Source organism: Boleophthalmus pectinirostris, unplaced genomic scaffold (genome assembly GCF_026225935.1).
Source record: "Boleophthalmus pectinirostris isolate CB_2022bp ecotype Guang Dong unplaced genomic scaffold, ASM2622593v1 HiC_scaffold_1, whole genome shotgun sequence".
Taxonomy (NCBI): Eukaryota; Metazoa; Chordata; class Actinopteri; order Gobiiformes; family Gobiidae; genus Boleophthalmus; species Boleophthalmus pectinirostris.
This window is the reverse complement of record NW_026570970.1, coordinates 1702797-1727495: the sequence shown is the minus strand read 5'-3', so window position 1 is coordinate 1727495 and position 24699 is coordinate 1702797. Positions and strand designations below refer to the sequence as shown.

The following is a 24699-nucleotide window of genomic DNA, read 5'->3' as shown; positions in this document are numbered from 1 at the left end:
TATGTGAGTGGTTTTGGTTGTGTGTACAGTGTTCGTTCACATGAATCCGATGGAAAACGGCTCCAGAGAAGGAACGATCTGGTGCCTCCAGCTCCACGAGTTCATGTTGGTCCCGATGTGATGGAGACTGTGGGACTCCTGAAAACTCTGATACTCTGATGTGTGTCTGTCACCGCCGAGTCATTCACCACAAAACACTAAGACACACAATATGTGTCCATTCACATAAACGTGTGTCTGTGTGCACCACCTGCACACGTATAATCTCGGAAATGGAGCAGCAGAAAGAAAGTTTGGAGTGAGAGAGAAACTTGTGACACCGGGAGGATGAACCATGAAACTTTCCTGAAGTCACTGGACGGACGGACAAAGTCTGGACTTCAGTGACACCGAAACCATCCTGTCGAGATTCAGAAAGACCCAATAATTCTAACTGGAACTGATGCTGAGTCTGACGACAGCGACACAGAAGAGTTTGCGTCGCTCCGTTGAGGTCGAGGCCGAGTTGTTCAGAAGCGACACGAGGATGAAGAATTGAATGGATTTAGTGATTTGGAGTGAGATGGAGAGTTTGGTTAAACTTGTTCTGTTCTGTTGTTTATAGTTTATCTGAAGAACTGTGAAATATGTGACGTTAACAGTCTGTTCTTCTCTCTTCTGTTGTTTTTACTACAACTTCAGTTTACACAGGAAATGTCGGCTCCTGATCTCTCATTTTATTAAATATATTTACCACAAAAAGTGCCACTTATATATGTTTTTATCTTCTTCATTACGCATTTTTTACCTGGTGCGACTTATACTCCAGAGTGACTTACGGTCTGAAAAATGTGAAAGTGTTAGAGCTGATGGTCCTGAGTATCAGTATCAGTATCGGCAAATACTCTAAAATATTCAACCTCATTTTGTTAAAAGCAGTACTTGGAGCATCTCTTGTATTTTGATTTGAATATCTTTGTTATTTTGGTCAATGTTCATTTCAAAGTCTTCATTATCTCTGTGTGTAAAAAGATTCCAGGGCTTGTTTTTTATTCCTGGAAATCCTCCCATGTCCCATCAGCCCGTTCGTCTGTTTTCTGTGAGCAAAACAACAACTCCAACTTATTCTGAATTATTCCAGTCCAAATCCTCCACCGCCGCTGCTGCTGCTGCTGCTGCTGCTGCCTCGTCCTCTGCGTCTGTGGGCTTCTGTGGGGATGCGGCAGCGGCGGCCATCTTTCCTGGCTCTGCGTGGGCCTGTTTCAGCCTGTGCGCTCGTAAATGTCCCTCCTGCAGGCCTATTCAAATCAGCCCATTAGCCCGAACCGCAAACCCCGCTCGCTTTCCCCGCGCGGTTATTCTTAGCCGCCGCGTCTGGCTGCACGCTCCTGTTTACTGAGACACTGAGGGAAAAAAAAACGTCCTGAAAACCTGGTGCAGTAAAGACTCCGAAGAGGCTCCAAATGATTTCAAAGAAACAGTTTGAAAGAATCTGATTTAAATTCCTGAAACATGAACTATTTTTGTTCCTAGATATGAGACAGTTTCAAATCAAATATAGCTATATAGCTTTATTTATTTCTTTAAACCTAAAAGGACTTTCTCTCTGATCTGAATGGGATGAAGGGTCCGTCTCTGCCTGGAATGTTCCACAGTCTTTAGTTTAGTTTTTTTGGTTAAATTAACATAATAATGGGCCTGGTCAAGCAGAAGTAAACAACAAGGCCAAAAATTCAAGTGAATTCATCTGATATAAAAGTGTATTGAACAGATACATATGTACTCGAGTTTATCAAACTGTTGACCTTTTTTCTGTACCATTTTTGGTTCTAAAGTTCCATCCGTTTTAAACAGACCATGAATGAAACATGGAACAAAAATTATTTCCCAAATTTCAAAGACCTGCAAATCATGTAAATAAATGTTTGTATTTCATCATATCTTGTGTTATTCCATCTTTGAACTGTTGATGAAGGGACAGGATTTAAAAAAAAAAAAGTATTTAAAATGATAAAAATGTTCTTGGAAGGACTGACATATTTTATAGAAATAGTTTCTTTCATTTTGAAGTAATATTAAAGTTTTCAGAAGAAAAAAGTGACAAATGATGTAAAATCCTGCACCTTCTACTTGTTTGTACAATTTTCCCTCCGTTACTTTTCCCTCCGTTACCATGAACTTTCTTAATAAAAAATCTCATGAGTCAAAAAGTCAGAGGTTTTTCAACCTAATCTTGTACCATATGGTAGAAAACTATATGAAGCAAATATTCAAACCAGTTTGTTAAGGATATGGAAGTGAGAACCAAGAGTTATCACTGTTTGGATTTATTGACCAAAAAGTGCTGCATATTTCATTCCCTCCTGTTACCGACATGAGTTTTTTACATTTTTTTGTCTTGAACTTGAAAGAATCTCACAGGTTTAACTTGACCCTGTTGGAGTGTAACTCTTTCCTACATTCTGATACTTTACTTATTTCAATAGTTCCTCTAGTTTCTGAATAAGAGACATTTGAATGTCAAAAATCTGACCCTGTTTCCTCCGTTAACACTTGACCAGACCCTAATACATCATATTACAATGATTTAACACAGAAATTATGCATTTTGTGATTATCACTGAAGTTATTCTACAGACCAAAGGGGTTTAGGCTGAAATTGTAACACTTATTTTGCCAAAACCCTCTTAACCCTTCCAGACCAATGGTATTAAAATATTTTTATATAACTGCACATAAACTGACAGTCGCGGCTTTTCGGAGGATATTTTCAGCATAAAACGAGTGTCCAACAGAAACTTTGTTTTGGTCCAGCTCAGTCGCTCCGTCCATTTTGATTGGTCCAAACTTTGCCAAAGAGTGTAGTGAGTCAAAACAGTCGATGTTCTGAGCGTCTGTGTTCAGAACAAGTGAAAAAGTCGCTCTAAGTGCAGAAATTTCTCAAATAAATGGACAAATTACAGGCAATAAGGATATTTTTAGTTTTACTTATAGACTTGATATTTTGCACTTTCGGGAGCTAAGACCCTGCGCAAAAATATCAAAATATTCATATATATTGTATCATATAATGTTCGATGACTCAATATCGATATCGTGGGCTGCTGTATCGATATAACACCAAGAGTATTTTTTGGGTTTATTTTACTAAATAATTTACAGCTACAGATTTGTTGTTTGTTTAGTTGAAGGAAACTCGTTTATGCGACACATTTGATTTTTACTGTTTTGAGGAGTAAAATGTTTGTGTTTCATATGAACTTTGCACAACCAGAAGTGACTTAACAAAGACTTTTAGTGTCACACACATAATTTAGACTTTATTTTTTATTGAACCTGTATCAAATCAATTTCAAATTTATCGTACTGAATCAAAAGTGCACTGTATCGAGGTGCGTATCGTATCAACAACTTCTGAATGACACTCAGTCCTACTGTAGAGGACCTGTGTAGTGAATGTGGGGGTCAGGGGCTGGGGGAGACATTCGGTCACAACCTGAGAGTCTAAATTACTGAGCACTTGTGATGTAAATTGTAAATTGTGTGATTAAAATTGTGAATATGCTGCTTTTTCCTTTTAAAACGCCTTGACTGTGCTTTGGTTCTGTCATAATCCAAAGAACTAAGATTTAAATGTGCTTAAAACGTGTAACTTTTCTGGTTGTAGGTCCGTCACCTGCTTGTTTCTATGGATACTTCACTGCTGTCTGCCTGGAATGTTCCACAGTGTGACATTAAACAGCTCGACTTTACGTTTATTCAATTACAGGTGGTTTTAAAGCTCAAAAATACCTCGAAAAACAGACATTTTGACTGTGAGCGGGATCGCCTCTCCGTAGATCTGACCTGGAACTTGGTTTGGTTTGGTCTCCGTGGAGATAGAAAGGTTTAAAGTCATACTGTGAAACATTCCAGACAAAGCGAGAACATCTCCATGGAGAAAAGTTCCACAGTGCAGATTTAATAACATCATTTCCTCATGCTGTCTGTGTTTAAATGGAGCAAAGCATCATGGTCTATGTAGTTCCCTTGGCGTTTTTAGCTCATCCCAAAAGAGACTTGTAATTCCGATAGATTTTGCGATGGTAATTCAAGTCAAGACCGAGTCAAGTCCTGTCTCCTCCAATCGAAATCGAAGCAGTAATTTGAGTTTGTCAGTTCAGATTTCAGTCTTTCTGGCAGTTCTTCAAAACGTGAACTCCCCGTTATTAAAAGTTAAATCTCAAACGCAGAGCTTGTCAGATACAATACAGACGTTTATTTCAGACCTTTCCTCGTTTGTTATACATATTTAAAAAGAAGATTCTGTTGAGTGAACATCGTAAACAACTCCAGGAGCATTAAGACTGAAGAGTGAACGGATAAACACAAACCTGCTGAGATAAAACAACAGTCCCAGGAGTTTCAGAACATGTTTGTAGAGGACGGAACGGTAAGAAGAGTAAATTATGCACTCAGCTGAGGACATTCTAAACAACTGCAGTGTCACTGATTTGATAATTGTGAAAACAGAAACTTTAATTGCGATATATATTGAGAAGCCCTAACTGCATTTGTTTGTTTGTTGTTGCGAGATATGCTTCTTAAAGAGGAGGTCAGCCCTTACATTTTTATGGGTATTAACTGTGCCCAGTGTTGGGGAGTAACAGATTACATGTACCAGAGTTATGTAATCAGAGTACAAATGATGAGTAACTGTATTCGGTTACAGTTGAATTACACAGAGGTATTTTCCTGTTTTCACATTTTGGGCTAAATCCTTTTTTTGTTTTTTTGTTGTTGTTTTTTTTCCTGGGTGATTCCACTCATTGCCGGACATTAAACCAGGTCTAAACTAGGTCTAAACCAGGTCTAAAACCAGGTCTAAACCAGGTCTAAACTAGGTCTAAACCAGGACTAAAACCAGGTCTAAACCAGGTCTTAAACCAGGACTAATCCAGGACTAAAACCAAATCTAAACCAGGTCTAAACCAGGACTAAAACCAGGTCTAAACCAGGACTAAAACCAGGTCTAAACCAGGTCTAAACCAGGACTAAAACCAGGACTAAAACCAGGTTTAAACCAGGACTAAAACCAGATCTAAACCAGGACTAAACCAGGACTAAACTAGGTCTAAACCAGGTCTAAACCAGGACTAAAACCAGGACTAAACTAGGACTAAACTAGGTCTAAGCCAGGACTAAACTAGGTCTAAACTAGGTCTACACCAGGTCTAAACCAGGACTAAACTAGGTCTAAACTAGGTCTAAACCAGGTCTAAACCAGGACTAAACTAGGTCTAAACTAGGTCTAAACCAGGTCTAAACCAGGACTAAAACCAGGTCTAAACCAGGTCTAAACCAGGACTAAAACCAGGTCTAAAACCAGGTCTAAAACCAGGTCTAAACCAGGTCTAAACCAGGTCTAAACCAGGTCTAAACCAGGTCTAAACCAGGTCTAAACTATGTCTCAAACAGGATTTAACAGGACCGTGTCTCCTCATTTTCTATCAATAATATTTTTAAAAGACTCTGCCTTTTTATTTTCTTTTATCAGACAAAACATCTTATGTGAAGATTTCCTCGTCTTTGTTTCTCTACAGCAAATCAAGTAATCCAAAGTAATCAGATTACATTACTCACTTTAAATAATTTAATGGATTATGTTACAAACTACATTTTGGGGTGTGTAATCTGTAATCTGTAGGGGATTACATTTTAAAAGTAAACTTCCCAACACTGACTGTAACACATAACATATTTACTAAGGCCAGACCAATGTGGATGTTTTTGTGGCTGATATGATACAGATAAATCGGGAGTTGGAGGAGCTGATGGCTGATATAAAAGCCGATATATTTAGTGATATAAAAATTCACTGTAAACCTTCAAATGATTCTAAAATTTAGGTTTGGCTCCAGTGGATTTTAAATCGTGTTTGTTTAGGCAACATTTATTGTTATTCTGCGTCTTTACGTCATATTTAAAGACAGTAGTTGGACTAATGACATTTTTGCGTCACATTCTACCCTGTAAACAAAGTAAAAACTACCATTATCAGCCTTTATCGGTAAATGATGGGCACCGAGGTAGTTAATGATATGCGTAAATGCCAATCACACGCATCTCTGTTCACAGCTCATTCACACATCAGTGCAGGTCCAGTCACATGTGCACACACCAGAGTCACTTCACACTAAAACAATGTCAGAAAATACACTGTTTATGTGGAGCTACAGCAGATCAACAACGAGAAAGAACCAAAACACTCACACAGGCGCCTCTCAGATCACAAGTCTGCACTGATAAGTGTCATTTTAACCTTGACTCAAAACGATGGTCTGTAAAAATAATATAATCCAGCATGTGAACATGAGGACAGTCTTTTCTGCTCCGCATTCGCCAGAAACAGAACAGCTGTAGTTTTGTTTCTGTCCTACACTGCACTGAAGTTCACTTATTTCTCGTCAACGCCTCAGTGTTGTGGATCTATGGCTGTGCACAAGAGCACGTGATGTGACTCTGGTGGTGCGTTCAGGGGCAGTACAGCGTCACACACACAGACAAATGACTCCTCAGATCAAAACTGATGCGTCGACACATATTCTGACATTTATCTGTGTGTAAATTGGATTAAATGGGCATAATACCGAGAGTCTGAGCTTCATAACGAGGTAGAACCTGCAAGATTTAGGCCGAGAGTCAATATGTCTCCAAGTGCTATATTTGCCAAAAAACAGTGTATTAAAATGGTAAAAAGATTCTGTTTCGTTTTTTTGACACTCTGAGTTTCCCCTCCTGTTACTCTCTGTGCTAAGTATCTCTCCCTTCAGAGCACTATCACAGCACAATCAGCCTGCATCCCGCTCACGAAACTGCCACAATCAGATCAGGTTTGTGAAGTTGTAGTGTATCGTTTTGTACCATGTTTTTGTATGTTTATGGAGAATGGGTGACGTAGGCTTGTGGGTGGAGCCTTGTACAGGATTGTTTGACGTTTGGAAACATGCGAATGACGACTTCCGGTGTAATTCCCGACACTGGGCATGTGATAAAACCGTGAATTCAGCAGCAGCGTCTTCACAACCTGACAAAGCTTTACTCGGGGGACGGGACTAATCACAGCTTCGATGACATACGCATACATATATTTTTAAAAGTTCAAATCAAATCAAATATAAATATAAAATAGATCAAATTATAACACACAAATGAATAGGCAATTGATAAAAAACAAGAAACAATACAGTGACATCTAGTTGAAGGAAACCAGGACATTTTGCGGTGAATTTTTTTCACTGCAAATTTTACACTCTGAATTTCAGGGCTGAATATTTAAAAGGTGATTTTTAATTTTTTATTTTTTTTTTTGGGAATTTGAAACCTATTGAAAAAGAATGCTTAAAATTTCAGCAACCAAAATTCAGTATAAAAATAATTCAAACATCTTTTAAGTTAAAGAGTAAAAAAATTCAAAGTGAGACATTCAGCAGGATTAAAAATCTGACGGAACAGATTATTTTTCGTACATCGGCCCGTGAGTTTTGAAAACCATCGCTCCCACCAAACCCCCGCCGCCGCCACTCTGAGTTTGTGCACTCACCTTCCTCCGTGGGCACGTAGATGTTGAGGTAGAGACAGTCCTCGCTCTGCTGCGTCAGGTACGTGTCGGCGATGTTCAGGTTCGCCGTGAGCCACGAGGGCATCATGTCCGTGAGCATGTTCCTCTCGTCCAGCGACTGCGGGCACACCGGGGCGAACTGCGTGGCGTTCCGTATCCCCGGCCACGGCGACGCCGGCTCCGGGGGCTGGAAACGCCGCTCGCCGATGGGGGGTCTGGCGTAAGGGACTCCCAGGTACTGCACCACCGGCCCCAGGAGGTCGGAGGGCAGCGGGGTCAGGATGCCGCGGATTCGGCCTTGTGCTGTGGAGATAACCGGAACCGTCTGCTGGGCGCGCGACAAAAGAACTTGCAAAAACAAAAAGAAGTAAAAAAGTAGAAGTCTAAAATTCCAGGAAAAGTTGGGAAGTAGTGTTGTCCAGAGCATGGTGCGAGGAGTTCTTGTTCTTAGAGACGAGCAAAACACAGAGGTGCTAATTTGTATTCCGTAAACGTTCCTCCGCTGACATTTGTTGCAAAATGTTCCCATTCAGGAGCTGGAAAAAAAAAAACACAAAAAGCATTGGAATCAAATGAACTACAAAAGACTGAACCGCATCCAGCAAATGGTACAGAAAACTGGCTAAGCATCTTTTGCACGTAAACTATTTTTAGTTTTTCATCACTGTTGTGTACAGACTGTTATAATAGACCACCAGGGAAAAGCAAAGGCATTTTTAGATGTTTTATATCGACAGCCTTGTACATTTTAGTGCTATTGTCAGTTTCAAAGATTCTAATTACATTCAGCTGGTAGGATCTGGCATCGTCACACTTTTACACTCAATTGTTTTTCACACAAAATCTAGAGAAAACCTGGAGTGCACAGCAGGGACGGGCGTTAATCTGTGTGTCACTCGTTCATTTGTTTTTCAAAATAAAAAAATGAGAAATAAGAAAATGAAAAAAACAACTATTTTCATCATTATTTGTCTCCAAATCCAAAATGAAAAAACAGATAATGATTCGTTTTTGATTTTGTGTTTAAATGAAAAATGGAAAAACGGATAAAGACCGTTTCCTGTTTACGTGACTTAAACTGCGACGCTGGACTGAACCATGACTGAATCAGGACTAAAACAGGTCCGGGACCAGACCAGGACTAACACCAGGTCTGGGACCAGGGCCAGACAAGGACTGAGTCTGGGACCAGGACCGGGATTGAGACCGGGACTGAGATTGGGAAAAGAACCAAGACTGAAACTAGGACCAAGATGGGGACTGGGAGCGGGACCGAGGCCGGGGCCGAGACCGGAACTAGACCGGGACCAGACCGGGACCAGACCACAGCTGAGACCAGGACCAGACCGCGACTGACACTGGGACTGAGACCGGGACAAAGACCGGGACCGAGACCAAGACCAGAACCAGACCAGGACTGAAAACGGTTTAGTCCTAATTTAGTACTGATTCAGTCCTGGTTCAGTCCGTATGTGGTGCAAAAGTCCGACATCACAGTCATGGAAGTCACATAAATGACTTTTTTTTTTTTATCCGTTCTTCATTTAAACACAAAATTGAAAACTGAAAAAAATGAATTATTATCTGTTTTTTCATTTTGGTTTTGGAGACAAATAATGAAGAAATCTGTAGTTTTTTTAACTTTTCTTATTTTTGGTTTTATATCGGAAAACAAATGAACAAACGATACATGGATTGGCATTCGATTCAATTTTTGATTTTTGATTAATCATTAACGATGTTTAGATTATTATTATCATTATTACTAACCTGTAAGGATGTAACAATAAACGAAATATCGTGATAGATCGTCAAAAGTCTCACAATAATATTGAATATCAAGTTCCTTTGTTTAAATGCAGGTTTTACTGCTGCAGTAATTAATAAACATTGGGAACTACATTTCCCATGATTCATTTCAGCGCAGACAACATAAAGAAATATGTTTTTGACTTGAATTCTTGGGATTATGACAGAAATAATTCACACCAAAATCTTGTAAAGTTGGATATCGTTACATCCCCAGTCCTTTGGCAAGACACAAGCAGCGTCCCAGGTTCAGTTTAGGCTCAGAGGAGACAAGAAACAGTTAAGTTTTTGGTCTCAGCTCTCTACATTTAGCTAGTTAGCAATTAGCACACATAGCCATGTTTATATAGGTTATTTATCCACTTGCTATTTGTCCACAAAACAAACGTTAAATCTGTTAACAGTGTCCCAGATTCTTAGGGAAAAGAAAAGAACACTTAGAAAAAAATTGGAAAGTACCTGGTGCGTTTTTACAATTAGCCACTTAGCAAGTATATCTTTGCACTTTCTATCCGTACAAAACAAAACCTAACTATGAAAATATTGCGAGAATATTTTTTGTTTGTAGTGTCCCAGATTTTTAGAGAAATGGAAAGAGAATGCTCAGGAAAAAAACAGTAAAGTGTTTGGTCTTAGCTCTCTTCATTTACCTAGTTAGCAATTAGCACACATAGCCACATTTGTAAAAGCTATTTAACCACAAAACAACTGCTAAATCTGTTTGTAGTGTCCCAGATTTTTAGGAAAACAAAACCTAGCTATGAAAATATTGCGAGAATTTTTCTGTGTGTTTGTAGTGTCCCAGATTTTAGGGAAAAGGAAAGATAATGCTTAGGGAAAAAAAGCTGTAAAGTGTCTGGTCTTAGCTCTCTATATTTAGCTAGCTAGCATATCTTTGCACTTTCTGTACAAAACAAAACCTAACTATGAAAAAAACTGTCTGTAACTGAAATTTCAGAATGAGAACTGTTTGTTTGCAGTGTCCCAGATTCAGCTTAGGAAAAAAAATTGGAAAATGGCTGGTCTTTGGCTCTGTGCATTTAGCTAGTTAGCAATTAGCATAAACAGCCACATTTGTAAAGGCTATTTAACCACAAAACAACTGCTAAATCTGTTTGTAGTGTCCCAGATTTTTAGGAAAATAAAATCTAGCGATAAAAATATTGCGAGAATTTTTTGTGTGTGTTTGTAGTGTCCCAGGTTTTTAGGGAATAGAAAAGATAATGCTTAGAAAAAAATAGTAAAGTGTCTGGTCTTAGCTCTCTATATTTAGCTAGTTAGCACTTAGCATAGTCATGTTTGTATAGGCCATTTATTTTATTTTTATATTTTTTATTATTTACACAAAACAACTGTTGAATCTGTAGTGTCCCAGACTTTTAGGAAAACAAAACCTAAATATGAAAATATTTTCTGAAGTTTAATTTTCAGAGTGATAATTTTTCGTGTTAGTGTCCCAGATTTTTAGGGAAAAGGAAAGAATGCTCAGAAAAAAATTGTAAAATGCTTGGTCTTAGCTCTCTACATTTAGCTAGTTAGCAATTAGCATACATATCTTTGCGCTTTCTATTTGTACAAAGCAAAACCTAACTATGAAAATACTGTCTGTAACTGAAATTTCAGAACTGTTTGTTTGCAGTGTCCCAGATTCACCTTTCGAAAAAAAATTGGAAAATGGGTGGCTTAGGTCTCAATATTTAGCTAGTTAGCAATTAGCATAAACAGTCACATTTGTAAAGGCTATTTACTTATTATTATTATTATTATTATTATTATTATTATTATTTACACAAAACAACTGTTGAATCTGTTTGTAGTGTCCCTCATTTTTATGGAAAAGAAAAGATAATGCTTAGAAATGTTTTTTTTTTTTTAACGTGCTTGGTCTTAGCTCTCTATATTTAGCTAGTTAGCAATTAGCATAGTCATGTTTATATAGGCTATTTATCAACAAAACAGCTGCTAAGTCTGTTTGTAGTGTCCCAGATTCTTAGGAAAACAAAACCCAAATATGAAAATATTGTGGGAATATTTTTGTGTGTTTGTAGTGTCCCAGATTTTTAGGGAAAAGAAAAGAATGCTCAGAAAAAAATTGTAAAATGCTTGGTCTTAGCTCTCTACATTTAGCTAGTTAGCACTTAGCATACATATCTTTGCATTTCTATTTGTACAAAACAAATACCTAACGGTAACTGGAATTTTAGAACGGTTTGTTTGCAGTGTCCCAGATTTACCTTTGGAAAAACAAATTGGAAAATGGGTGGCTTTGGTCTCAATATTTAGCTAGTTAGCAATTAGCATAAACAGTCACATTTGTAAAGGCTATTTACTTTATTATTATTATTATTATTATTATTTACACAAAACAACTGTTGAATCTGTTTGTAGTGTCCCTCATTTTTACGGAAAAGAAAAGATAATGCTTTTTTTGAACGTGCTTGGTCTTAGCGCTCTATATTTAGCTAGTTAGCAATTAGCATAGTCATGTTTATATAGGCTATTAATCAACAAAACAGCTGCTAAATCTGTTTGTAGTGTCCCAGATTCTTAGGAAAACAAAACCTAGCTATAAAAATATTTTCTGAAACTGAACTTTCAGAGTGAGAATTTTTTTGTGTGTGTTTGTAGTGTCCCAGATTCTTCGAGAAAAGAAAAGAGAATGCTTAGGAAATGAGAAATTGTAGCTTCTCTGTAGTGTCCCAGATTCATCTTACGACAGAATGTGGAAAAAGCCTGGTGTTTGCTCTCGTGGACAACCTTTGCGCCGTCTCCGCGGGGGGGGTGCGGGTGAGTCAGTGGAGCTGGCCTGGGAGGGAGGCAGGGAGGGGGGGGGGGCGTGTGTGCCAGGGACGGGGGGTGGGGGGGTGCGTGTGCCGGGGACCGGGGGGGCGGGGGGGCGTGTGCCTGGGAGGAGGGCGCCTGGTGACTCAGTCCCTTCAGTGGAGCGTGGACGACGGAGCGAGAGGAGCCATGCTTATGTAAAACCACAGCATCACCCCAGCCAAGGCCCCACGCTGCTCCTGCAACACAAACACCAAAACACACACGGGGTTATTCACACAAACGCCAAAACACACACGGGGTTATTCACACAAACGCCAAAACACACACGGGGTTATTCACACAAACGCCAAAACACACACGGGGTTATTCACACAAACACCAAAACACACACGGGTTATTCACACAAACGCCAAAACACACACGGGGTTATTCACACAAACGCCAAAACACACACGGGGTTATTCACACAAACGCCAAAACACACAAAACGCCAAAACACACACAGGGTTATTCACACAAACACTAAAACACACACGGGGTTATTCACACAAACGCCAAAACACACACGGGGTTATTCACACAAACGCCAAAACACACACGGGGTTATTCACACAAACGCCAAACACACACGGGGTTATTCACACAAACGCCAAAACACACACGGGGTTATTCACACAAAACGCCAAAACACACACGGGGTTATTCACACAAACGCCAAAACACACACGGGGTTATTCACACAAACGCCAAAACACACACGGGGTTATTCACACAAACGCCAAAACACACAAAACGCCAAAACACACACAGGGTTATTCACACAAACGCCAAAACACACACGGGGTTATTCACACAAACGCCAAAACACACACAGGGTTATTCACACAAAAACAAAACGCCAAAACACACACGGGGTTATTCACACAAACGCCAAAACACACACGGGGTTATTCACACAAACGCCAAAACACACACGGGATTCACACACACAGGGGTTATTCACACAAACGCCAAAACACACAAAACACAAAACACACACGGGGTTATTCACACAAACGCCAAAACACACAAAACGCCAAAACACACACAGGGTTATTCACACAAACGCCAAAACACACACGGGGTTATTCACACAAACGTTATTCACACAAATGCCAAAACACACACGAGGTTATTAATGGAAACGGTGCGTGAACCGTCCAAATGTCAACGAGCACAGACACACGGGAAACGGCGAGACGGAGAAACGGTGAAGCCGCGAGAAAGAAACCGTGACGAATCATGGGATGTTTTGACGTGTAAAAATGACGGAGACCCAGGGGTAGAGAATCCAAAAATAATGTAAATAAAGTCTGAGAGTACTCTTACTTCAGACTAATATTACTCAAATAGAAGTACAAAGTAGTGGTACAATACAAACTTCTACTACTACTTTTACTTACTACTATTACTATTTACTGATCCACAAGGGCATGGTAGTAGTAGTAGTAGTAGTAGTATGTTGTAAAGTCGGTTTAAGTCCAAGTCATACTACAACTACATACTACTACAACTGCTATCAAATCATCTACAACATACCAAAACTCATACTAGTACTATATACTGTAACTACTTCTAAAAATACTACTACATCTACTACAACATACCCAAACTACTACTACATACTACAGCAACAACTACTACAACAATCTACTACAACAACTACAACAACAACTACCACAACAACTACAACAACTGCAACTACTACACCAACAAGTAGAACAACTACAACAACCACCACAACTACTACTACAACTACTACTACAACTACTACTACAACTACTACTACAACTACTACAACCACAACTACTACAGCAACTACAACTACTACTACTACAACTACTACAACAACTACAACTACTACAACAACAACTACTACTACAACAACAACTACTACAACAACAACCACAACTACTTCTACTACTACTACTACTACTACTACTACTACTACTACTACAACTACAACTATAACTACAACAAGAACAACAACTACTGTATTTTCCAGGCTATTAGACGCTCTCTTAAGCCTCTGACCGCATCAAAAAGCAACCGCGCACCACAATCCAGAGCGCCCCATACATGAATCCACTCAGGTGTCCCAGCGCGACTTCAGTAAACTACAACACACAACAAACACACAGACACACACGGAGCAGACAGCGACTGCACAGCGACACACACCCACACATCTACTACAACTACTACTAGTACTACAACTACAACTACGAACAACTACTACATCTACTACTAGTACTACAACTACAAACAACTGACTACTACAACAACACAACTACTACACTACAACTACTACACTACTACAACTACAACTACCTACAAAACAACTACTACATCTCCTACTACTACTACTACTAGTATTACAACTACAACAACAACTACTACTATAACAACTATTACTACTACTAGTACTAGTACTTCAACTACAACTAAAACTACAACAACAATTACTACATCTACTACTACTACTAGTAGTACTACAACTACAACAACTACTACTACTACTACAACCACAACATCTACTACAACTACTGCTAGTACTACAACTACAACTACTACTACAACAACTACTACTACAACAACTACAACCACAACTACTATTACAAGAAGTACAACAACTACAACTGCTACTACTACTACAACAACAACAACTATACAACTACTACTACTACAACTACTACTACTACTACTACTACTAACCACAACTACTATGAGTATAACAACTACAACAACATCAACTACAACCACTACTACTACATACCAAAATGACTACTACATACTACAACAACTACTTCAACAACTACTACTACAACTACTACTACAACTACAGCAATTGCTACTACAACGACTACAACAACTACTACATCAACCACTACCCACTACTATTACATACTACAACCACAACAACTAAAACTACAACAACAACTACTACTACTACAACATCATCTATTACAACATACCAAAACTACTACTAAATACTACTACTACTACTTTCTTCTATCTCTCAGCAGGCCCGTCGACAGAAAATTTGGGGCCCCCCCTTATTATAAATGAATAGGAAGAGGGTACAAGCCCGGGCCCCTAAAACCCTGGGCCCCCTCACCTCCGTATACTGTCCTGTATTGTGCATTTTGATGTGTAAAAATTGCAGATATTCATGAGCAGAAGTGTGTAGAAAATCAAAAAATTATAAAAAACAATCAAACTAAATAATCAACAACAAAAAGCACTGCACTTTTACTTCTAAATAAATAATATTACTCCAAAAAAAGTACAAAGTAGTGGTCCAATACAACACAATATTTTTCCCGTATCCGTCAGCAGAAGCGTCGAAGGAAATTTGGGGCCCACCTTTAATATAAATGAAAAGGAAAAGGGCCCCTGAAATCCCTCTGTCCCCTCCTCGTCTGCCGCCCGGTGTCTCGGTCTTATCCGTCATTTCAACTCAAGTCACGCGCGCCGGGAAGCGAATAAACTTCAGATAAGCTGAGAGCGGCTTCTGATGTCGAGCTGCGCGTTACGTGAAAGCAGAAAAGCAGATGTCCGTTCTGACGAGAAAATAAAAGGGAGATCGTCTTTTACGTACGATCAAAACCAAAACAGAAACGTAGACTAAAGTGAGAGTGAAATCCGACTCGGCGTTGACCATCTGGGCTCCATATGCCGGACCTGTTGGATCCTCCACAGTCTGCCTCACATTTGTGCCGTAAAGGAGTAAAGGAGTAAAGGATCACGACTCTAACTGGAAACAGGGACAGATTTTCACGTCGGCTGAGCTGAAACTTTTTTTTGGGCGACTTTCGAGTTTATATTTCGAATTTTGAGACATATTCATGCTTTAAAAAGTTACGCAAAATGTCATGTTAGAAACCTGTTACCGCCTCCAAAGTAACAGATAATACTCCCTACAACTGTACAACAACTCACCCTTATGTGACAGATAATACTCCCTACAACCACACAAACACTCACCCTTATGTGACAGATAATACTCCCTACAACCAACAACAACTCACCCTTATGTGACAGATAATACTCCTACAACCACACAACAACTCACCCTTATGTGACAGATAATACTCCCTACAACCACACAACAACTCACCTTATGTGACAGATAATACTCCCTACAACCACACAACAACTCACCCTTATGTGACAGATAATACTCCCTACTCCTGTCAATTATCATTTTATTGTTGGTTGTTGTAGACCTGGTTTTAGTTCTGGTTTAGTCTGGTTTTAGTCCTGGTTTTAATCCTGGTTTAGACCTTGTATTTTAGTCCTGGTTTTAGTCCTGGTTTAGTCCTAGTTTAGTCCTGGGTTAGTCCTGGGTTTAGTCCTGGTTTTAGTCCCGGTTTAGACCTTGTATTTTAGTCTTGGTTTAGACCTGGTTTTGTCCTGGTTTTGTCCAGGTTTTAGTTCTGGTTTAGTCCTAGATTTAGTCCTGGTTTAGTTCTGGTTTCATCCTGGTTTAGACTTGGTTTAGTCCTGGTTTAGGCCTTGTGTTTTAGTACTGATTTAGTTCTGGTTAAATCCTCTTTTAGTCCTAGTGTTAGTCCAGGATTTAGTTCTGGTTCAGACCTGGTTTTAGTCCTGGTTTTAGTTCTGGTTTAGTTCTAGTTTTAGTTCTAGATTCAGTCTTGGTTTAGACCTGGTTTTAGTCCTAGTTTTAGTCTTGGTTAAGACTTGGTTTTAGTCCTGGTTTAGTCCTGGTTTTGTACTGGTTTTAGTCCTGGTTTAGACCTTGTATTTTAGTCCTGGTTTTAGTCCTGGTTTAGTCCTGAGTTTAGTCCTGGGTTTAGTCCTGGTTTTAGTCCCGGTTTAGACCTTGTATTTTAGTCTTGGTTTAGACCTGGTTTTGTCCTGGTTTTGTCCAGGTTTTAGTTCTGGTTTAGTCCTAGATTTAGTCCTGGTTTCATCCTGGTTTAGACTTGGTTTAGTCCTGGTTTAGGCCTTGTGTTTTAGTACTGATTTAGTTCTGGTTAAATCCTCTTTTAGTCCTAGTGTTAGTCCAGGTTTTAGTTCTGGTTCAGACCTGGTTTTAGTTCTGGTTTAGTTCTAGATTCAGTCTTGGTTTAGACCTGGTTTTAGTCCTAGTTTTAGTCTTGGTTAAGACTTGGTTTTAGTCCTGGTTTTGTACTGGTTTTGTACTGCTTTAGTCCTGGGTTTAGTTTTGGTTTAGTCCTGGTTTTAGTCCTGGTTTAGTCCTGGTTTTAGTCCTGGTTTAGACCTTGTATTTTAGTCCTGGTTTTAGTCCTGGTTTAGTCCTAGTTTAGTCCTGGGTTAGTCCTGGGTTTAGTCCTGGTTTTAGTCCCGGTTTAGACCTTGTATTTTAGTCTTGGTTTAGACCTGGTTTTGTCCTGGTTTTGTCCAGGTTTTAGTTCTGGTTTAGTCCTAGATTTAGTCCTGGTTTAGTCCTGGTTTCATCCTGGTTTAGACTTGGTTTAGTCCTGGTTTAGGCCTTGTGTTTTAGTACTGATTTAGTTCTGGTTAAATCCTCTTTTAGTCCTAGTGTTAGTCCAGGTTTTAGTTCTGGTTCAGACCTGGTTTTAGTCCTGGTTTTAGTTCTGGTTTAGTTCTAGTTTTAGTTCTAGTTTCAGTCTTGGTTTAGACCTGGTTTTAATCCTAGTTTAGTCCTGGGTTTAGTCCTGGTTTTAGTCCTGGTTTAGTCCTGTACAAGGCAAAAAGGTGATGCTCCAAAGTAGGTTGTCAAAACGGCGACATAAAAGATGTCGGAACAGGATCATGTTGGAATGTCGGAATAAGGGTTTTTGCATTTTGCATCACTGAAGCGTCTCCTGATGTACGGAAGCGCAAAGTATAACAGGCTCACATTAAAATGATTCATGTTGGAAAAGCCAAATGTTTGAAAAATAGTAAAGTGCAGCTACTCCGACAATGAAACAAAAACAACAACAAAAAAAGTCAAAGTCAATGTCTAAATATCGGCATGGTAAATGGTAAATGGTAAATGGTAAATGGTAAATGGTAAATGGTCACATTTTTCTATCGCGCTTTTCCACCTTCAAGGCACTGAAAACGCTTGATCCAGATGATTCTAGTGCAGAGTTTGAGTGTTAAACGTGTGAATAAAACAAAACACAACTCCCTTTCACCGTGTTCTAGTTGTTTCCTTTTCATTTGGTTAAAAAATGTAGTTAAAATATCAGAGCAGGCCAATCGCTCCTCTGAAAAAGCTCCACAGTGCAGCTTTAATATTCCGTGTGTCAGTGTGTCTGGAACGCCGTCTCCTGTAGAGCAGAACCAAAGCTTTTCTAAAGAACAAATGAACAGCGTGGAGATTTCTAACACAGCGCAGTGGACTAAAGGGAGTTGTTGTTTCTTCTTCTTCTTTTCTTTTCATTTCTTTCGCTCTTTATTTGTCGGCGTAAACGCTGCTGCCCCGGAGTCAATCTTTTATGAGTTTTTAACCGCGTCAGAACGATTGTCCCTCAACATGAACGTACTCACTCTTGTGTTTAGTTTTAGTCGTGCGTTTGTCTATTTTTTGAATCAGCTTCACTCGCTTATTTCCAAGACGTCGAATTTCCGGTCCAACCTCGTTTTTACCGTCCCCAGACTGACGTACGCACTTTGTTATTCACTTTTATTTTCAGTTAAATGAGAAAGATTCACACTTTTTTTTCACTGATGGTCGTACAAACTAATAATGATAAAGGCACAAAAGTTTTTCGTTTATGATCGTACAAAAAAAACAAAAACAAAGATGATCTGATCCACTGATCCAAAAGTTGGCGGAACAGGACCAAACTGAGCCTACATCAGAACTAAACCAGGACTAGAACAGGACCAAACTGAGCCTACATCAGAACTAAACCAGGACTAGAACAGGACCAAACTGAGCCTACATCAGAACTAAACCAGGACTAGAACAGGACCAAACTGAGCCTACATCAGAACTAAACCAGGACTAGAACAAGACCAAACTGAGCCTACATCAGAACTAAACCAGGACTAGAACAGGACCAAACTGAGCCTACATCAGAACTAAACCAGGACTAGAACAGGACCAAACTGAGCCTAATCAGAACTAAACCAGGACTAGAACAGACAAACTGAGCCTACATCAGAACTAAACCAGGACTAGAACAGGACCAAACTGAGCCTACATCAGAACTAAACAGGACTAGAACAAGACCAAACTGAGCCTACATCAGAACTAAAAGACCAAACTGAGCCTACATCAGAACTAAACCAGGACTAGAACAAGACAAACTGAGCCTACATCAGAATAAACCAGGACTAGAACAAGGACCAAACTGAGCCTACATCAGAACTAAACCAGGACTAGAACAGACCAAACTGAGCCTACATCAGAACTAAACCAGGACTAGAACAGGACCAAACTGAGCCTACATCAGAACTAAACCAGGACTAGAACAGGACCAAACTGAGCCTACATCAGAACTAAACCAGGACTAGAACAGGACCAAACTGAGCCTACATCAGAACTAAACCAGGACTAGAACAGGACCAAACTGAGCCTACATCAGAACTAAACAGGACTAGAACAGGACCAAACTGAGCCTACATCAGAAACTAAACCAGGACTAGAACAGGACCAAACTGAGCTACATCAGAACTAAACAGGACTAGAACAGACAAACTGAGCCTACATCAGAACTAAACCAGGACTAGAACAGGACCAAACTGAGCCTACATCAGAACTAAACCAGGACTAGAACAGGACCAAACTGAGCCTACATCAGAACTAAACCAGGACTAGAACAGGACCAAACTGAGCCTACATCAGAACTAAACCAGGACTAGAACAGGACTAGAACTGTTGTGCTGTTCCACAAAAGGTCCCTTTTGTGGACGCGAGTTTGACGTCATGGCTTCACAGCTCACAGCTGATTGGTTGATGTGCCGTCTACAACATCCGGGGTTCTTCAAACAGTCTAGTGTTTTCTGTTTCCTGATCTAGTCACTGGAGAGAAATGAAACTGAGCGGAGGCACTAGGTGGCGCCAGACTGACTTCCCTATGACATCCACTATGTAAACATTAGAATACAGCACTAGTGATAATATCAGTGCAGCAGCAAAGAAGCAGATCAACAAACCACAACAAAAAAAGCCAAAATAAACTGGGTCAAGTTGGCGTCCAGTCAGATGTGTTTAAATGTGTTTAAATGTGTTTAAATGTATTTAAATGTATTTAAATGTGTTTAAATGTTCTGTTGCCAAGTCCAGTTTACAGTTATTATAATGGCTGGATATGTTATCGTGATCAAACGTCCGTTTTTCCCCGGACATGTCAGTTTTTTGCTTCCTGTCCTGGGCGTCCAGGTTTTTTTTTTTTAAGTGATGGAAATATCCGGGTTTTCATTACCGTTTATTGGGGTCATTAAATTGATCGTGTCTCGTAGCCTCTAACTCAGAAAGAGCGAGACACAAACAGTCCCTCAGTCTGTAACATGTCAAAGAGCAAATGTACATTTAACAATGACTTGTACAAGAAATTCTCCGTTTTCCATCCCGGTCGAGACAAGTGGGTGGCCATGTGCAGAGTTTGCGAGGTGAGAGTAGCTCAATGTTGAGGCCCCACCCCCCAACTCCGGTAAGGTGTCTGGGTTTTCACAAACAGAAATACGGTCACTCTAGGATATGTTTTACTGACCGTAGGAGCGGAGAGAAGCGGGTGAGGTACTGTTCAGCGAGCGAGGCTGGCGCCACCTAGTGCCTCCAATCAATTTCATTTCTCTCCAGCTCTAGTTCAGGAATCAGAATATACTAGACGGTTTGCAAGAACCCCAGAAGTTGTAGCTTGCACACCAACCAATCAGAGAAGAACTGTGAAGCAGCAATTACTTGGACATTACTGAACATTCTGGAGCATTACATACGTCAAGACCAAACAGCAGAGATTGGTTAAATAAAAAAGTCCCCATCTACCGTCGAGCGAACAAATCCTAATGCTGCGAGGTCACACGGTTTCTACAAAGTGAAACTGACTGATGAGTCAGGTCACGGTTTAACAGCGTCACTGTCGAGGGTTCAGGCTGTGGGTCAGTCTCCATGTTCTGGCATGAACAGACCTGTACGTTCTTCCTGAGAAGATTCAGGTTTATTCATGTTTATGTCATGATGTTTACGGTGACGTCAGCTCCAACCAGACAGAAGAAGTCAGTGGATTTTCTTATATCACGTTGTTTGTGATTTAAAATGTCCAAAATAACAGAAGGATCGACGGGGTTCAGATTATAACCACAGAACAAACACAAACACTGCAGGTCTGCGTTAAATACAGAACAATAAAGATGATCGAGGTTATCGATTCTAAAGACGGATCACTCCAGACGCACGGATCAATGCAAAGACTCATAATGTGGCTTTAATAAAGACGCCAGACGTGAGTGAAACATGCACGAATGAAACAAAACACTCAGAGTAATTAACATCATGTGTGTCCTGTGATGAAGACGTCCCTCACGGAGCCGTCCTCATCACTCTTCATCACGTAAAACATCACTCTTCATCACCTAAAGCACAGAACCGCAGAGGAGCTCCAGAGAAACCACGCCGACGGAAATCTATCTAACGACGACCGGACTGGAGCTCTGGTCATGTGATCAGGTCGATGGGCGATGTGGTAAAATCTGACCTATCGTTCATCTCCTACATGTGACCGTGTTTTTTGTTTTTTTTTCCTCTTCATCAGTTCAGGTCGATGCACAGACTCTGGCACTTCCCCTCCCACTCGTCCTATTGGTCACCCTCCCTCAGGCGCCGTGTGAGTGACAGCTGGAATGAACCAATCACAGTGAAGCATGAACATTCAGAACAAGACGAAACTATTTTTAACCAATAAAATGCAAAATCATGACGCTTTGTGAAGCTTTTGCGGAGGCCACGATGGACGAATGCGACAGACATGTTTGTACTGCACAAGCGAACGATCTGCAGGCTCGACTGAGAACTTTAATCAACAGTTTTATCTGCAGACTGAACAAATCACACAATAAAATAATAATGTCACTCACAGATATGACACTCAGTGCAATACGACGTCAGTCCAGCAGGTGGAGACACTGGTCTGTCTGTGTTTTAAAAGCACAAATGTTTATTGTTTTGTGTTGTCACTCGGGCTGGTGTTGTTAAGAAGTTGTTGATACGATACAAACCTCGATATAGTGAGCTTTTGATTCGATACGATACATTTCAAATTGATTCAATACGGTTCAATAAAAAATAAAGGCTAAATCATGTCTGTGATACTTACACTACGTTCAGACTGCAGCCTGAAGTGACCAAAATCTGATTTTTTGGCGTTTTATGTTCTATTTTATGTTCCTGTATCTGATCTTTTATTGTCAGTCTGAACCACACAGATCTGATGTTTTCAAACATGACCCAGGACACTTGGATCTGTGCTCCTGAAACTGATCCATATCTGATCTTTAACATGTGACTTGAGTGTGAACAGTCAGGTCACATTCATCCACCTACACGTCATCAACAAGACACAAACGTCACTATTCTGCACTGAAGTAGAGAAAACTGTTCATGATCCATGTGACTGAAGTGAAGCACATCTCCACTCACCACAAAACACCACCACCAAAAACCTTTAAACTTTAAAATCTCCAGGTGCTCGATGCTGCGTCCATGTTTGTTCAACTTGTGTAAACACAGAGACGCTCGCTGCGGTTGACGTCGTCGTGTCTCCAGTGTCACATGTGGGACACTTTTGGACCGTTTAATGTTCACACTGGAGTCACATACAAGTCACATTTAACTGGAAATGTGAACGAGCTGAAAAAACATCGGATTTCACACAAAAAAAATCTGAACTGAGCATTAAGCCCTGCAGTCTGAACGTAGCCTTAAAGTCTTTGTTAAACCACTTCTTCTTGTGCAAAGTGAAAATGAAACACAAATATTTTAATCCTCAAAACAGTAAAAATGTCAAATGTGTCGCATAAATGAGTTTCCTTCCACTGAACAAACAACAAAACTAACTGGAACAAAATATTTATTATATTTTTTGGATTATAAGGCACAATATGAATAATGTTGAATTCTCTCATCTATTTTCATACATAACTTGCATCAGATTATAAAGCACATTATGTGAAACAAACAGACGACACTTGAGTCTGATCCTGAGTCCAGGCGTCCACGATCCATTGGCAGATCGTGGTGTAACTCGCCCGGCGTTGTCTCTGTTTTAGTGAATGTGTTTTATGAATGTGAATGTGGGTGGATCATTTAAGTTTGTTTTTTTTATTTCCTACGAGGACGACTCAAATAAACACTGAGTAATAATGTGTTTAATTCAGCTTTGACACATTTGTTTACGCTTTACAGAAACTAAACTTAAAATCCACATGACTCATTTGCATAAACTATAAGCTCTGAAAAAACTGTTCACTCGCCCTTACTCGGCGAGGCTCCAGACTCCAGCAGCTGTAACGCTTCAACAATCCATCAAGCGTTGTGGCTTCGCAGTTTACCAAAGTCGTACTAAAACATTTTGACAGATTTTTGAGCGTCGTGTAGCACAGAAAATCAGTTCATGGTCAGTCACCAGGATTAAAAGATAAGGCACCCGATTATAAGACGTACTGTCGATTTTTGATTTTCATTAACGTGTCCGGCCCTAATTTATTTATGCAGAAGATTTGAATGAAGAATCTGTTGGTTTGATGATGTGCAGTGGATTGTGGGAGATCTCACAGCTCCTCACCGCTGGTTAAACCTCCTGAGTTTCCGACGCTAAAGGAGCTCGATTTAAGTAAATTTTTGCGCTTGCACATTTGTGAGATTATGTCAAGAAACCGAGATACTCCATTTGATCACGTACACGGGGATATGAGTGTCCCCGTTTCTCAGCGCACATGTAAACACAGTAACCTGAATACTGACAGAACCGAGACATGGATACTTCTGTCCCTTCATTTAAAAATGCTCTGGTTCAATATTTACAGAACCCATGTCATTGTTTTTGATCATTTTGTTGGATTTTGCTGTTCATCTTTTTATATTCTGTGATTATTTTTGAACTCTGTTTTATTATTATTATTATTATTATTATTATTATTATTATTATTATTTATTATATTATTTATTATTATTATTATTATTTATTATTTTATTTATTTATTTTTTTTTTTACTTTTTTTTTTTTTTTTTTTTCAAATTTGTTTTATTATGTGTCAAACAGTCAAGCGTGAGTGAGTGTGTGACTGTGTGTGTGTGTTTGTGGTTGTGTTGATTTTGTTTGTCCTACTGTATCTGTCTTTTCTTGTTGTATTTACGAGGACCTCCTCGAAAACGAGATGGCGAAACATCTCAAGGGGCTCATCCTCCAAACACATAAATTCAAATAATACCCGGGACACTGATGTACATGTAAACACAGTCAATGTGACATCCCTACATACAATATTTTGGTATTTTTGCACCCTAATTTTCACTGTGCGTCTGTTAAAAATGGACCATGAGT

General features: G+C 39.7%; 1 protein-coding gene across 1 annotated transcript in view; it reads right to left on the bottom strand.

The window, feature by feature from the left end:
* LOC110165236 (neuroligin-4, X-linked-like) overlaps positions 1-24699 on the bottom strand; it is a 190062-nt gene that overhangs the window by 118578 nt on the left and 46785 nt on the right. The window contains exons 2-3 of the mRNA XM_055150639.1: positions 12103-12408; positions 7562-7927 (exon numbers count right to left, since the gene is read on the bottom strand). Of these exons, the coding sequence (XP_055006614.1) occupies positions 7562-7927; positions 12103-12408 (672 nt within the window). The remainder of the gene's footprint in view (positions 1-7561; positions 7928-12102; positions 12409-24699) is intronic.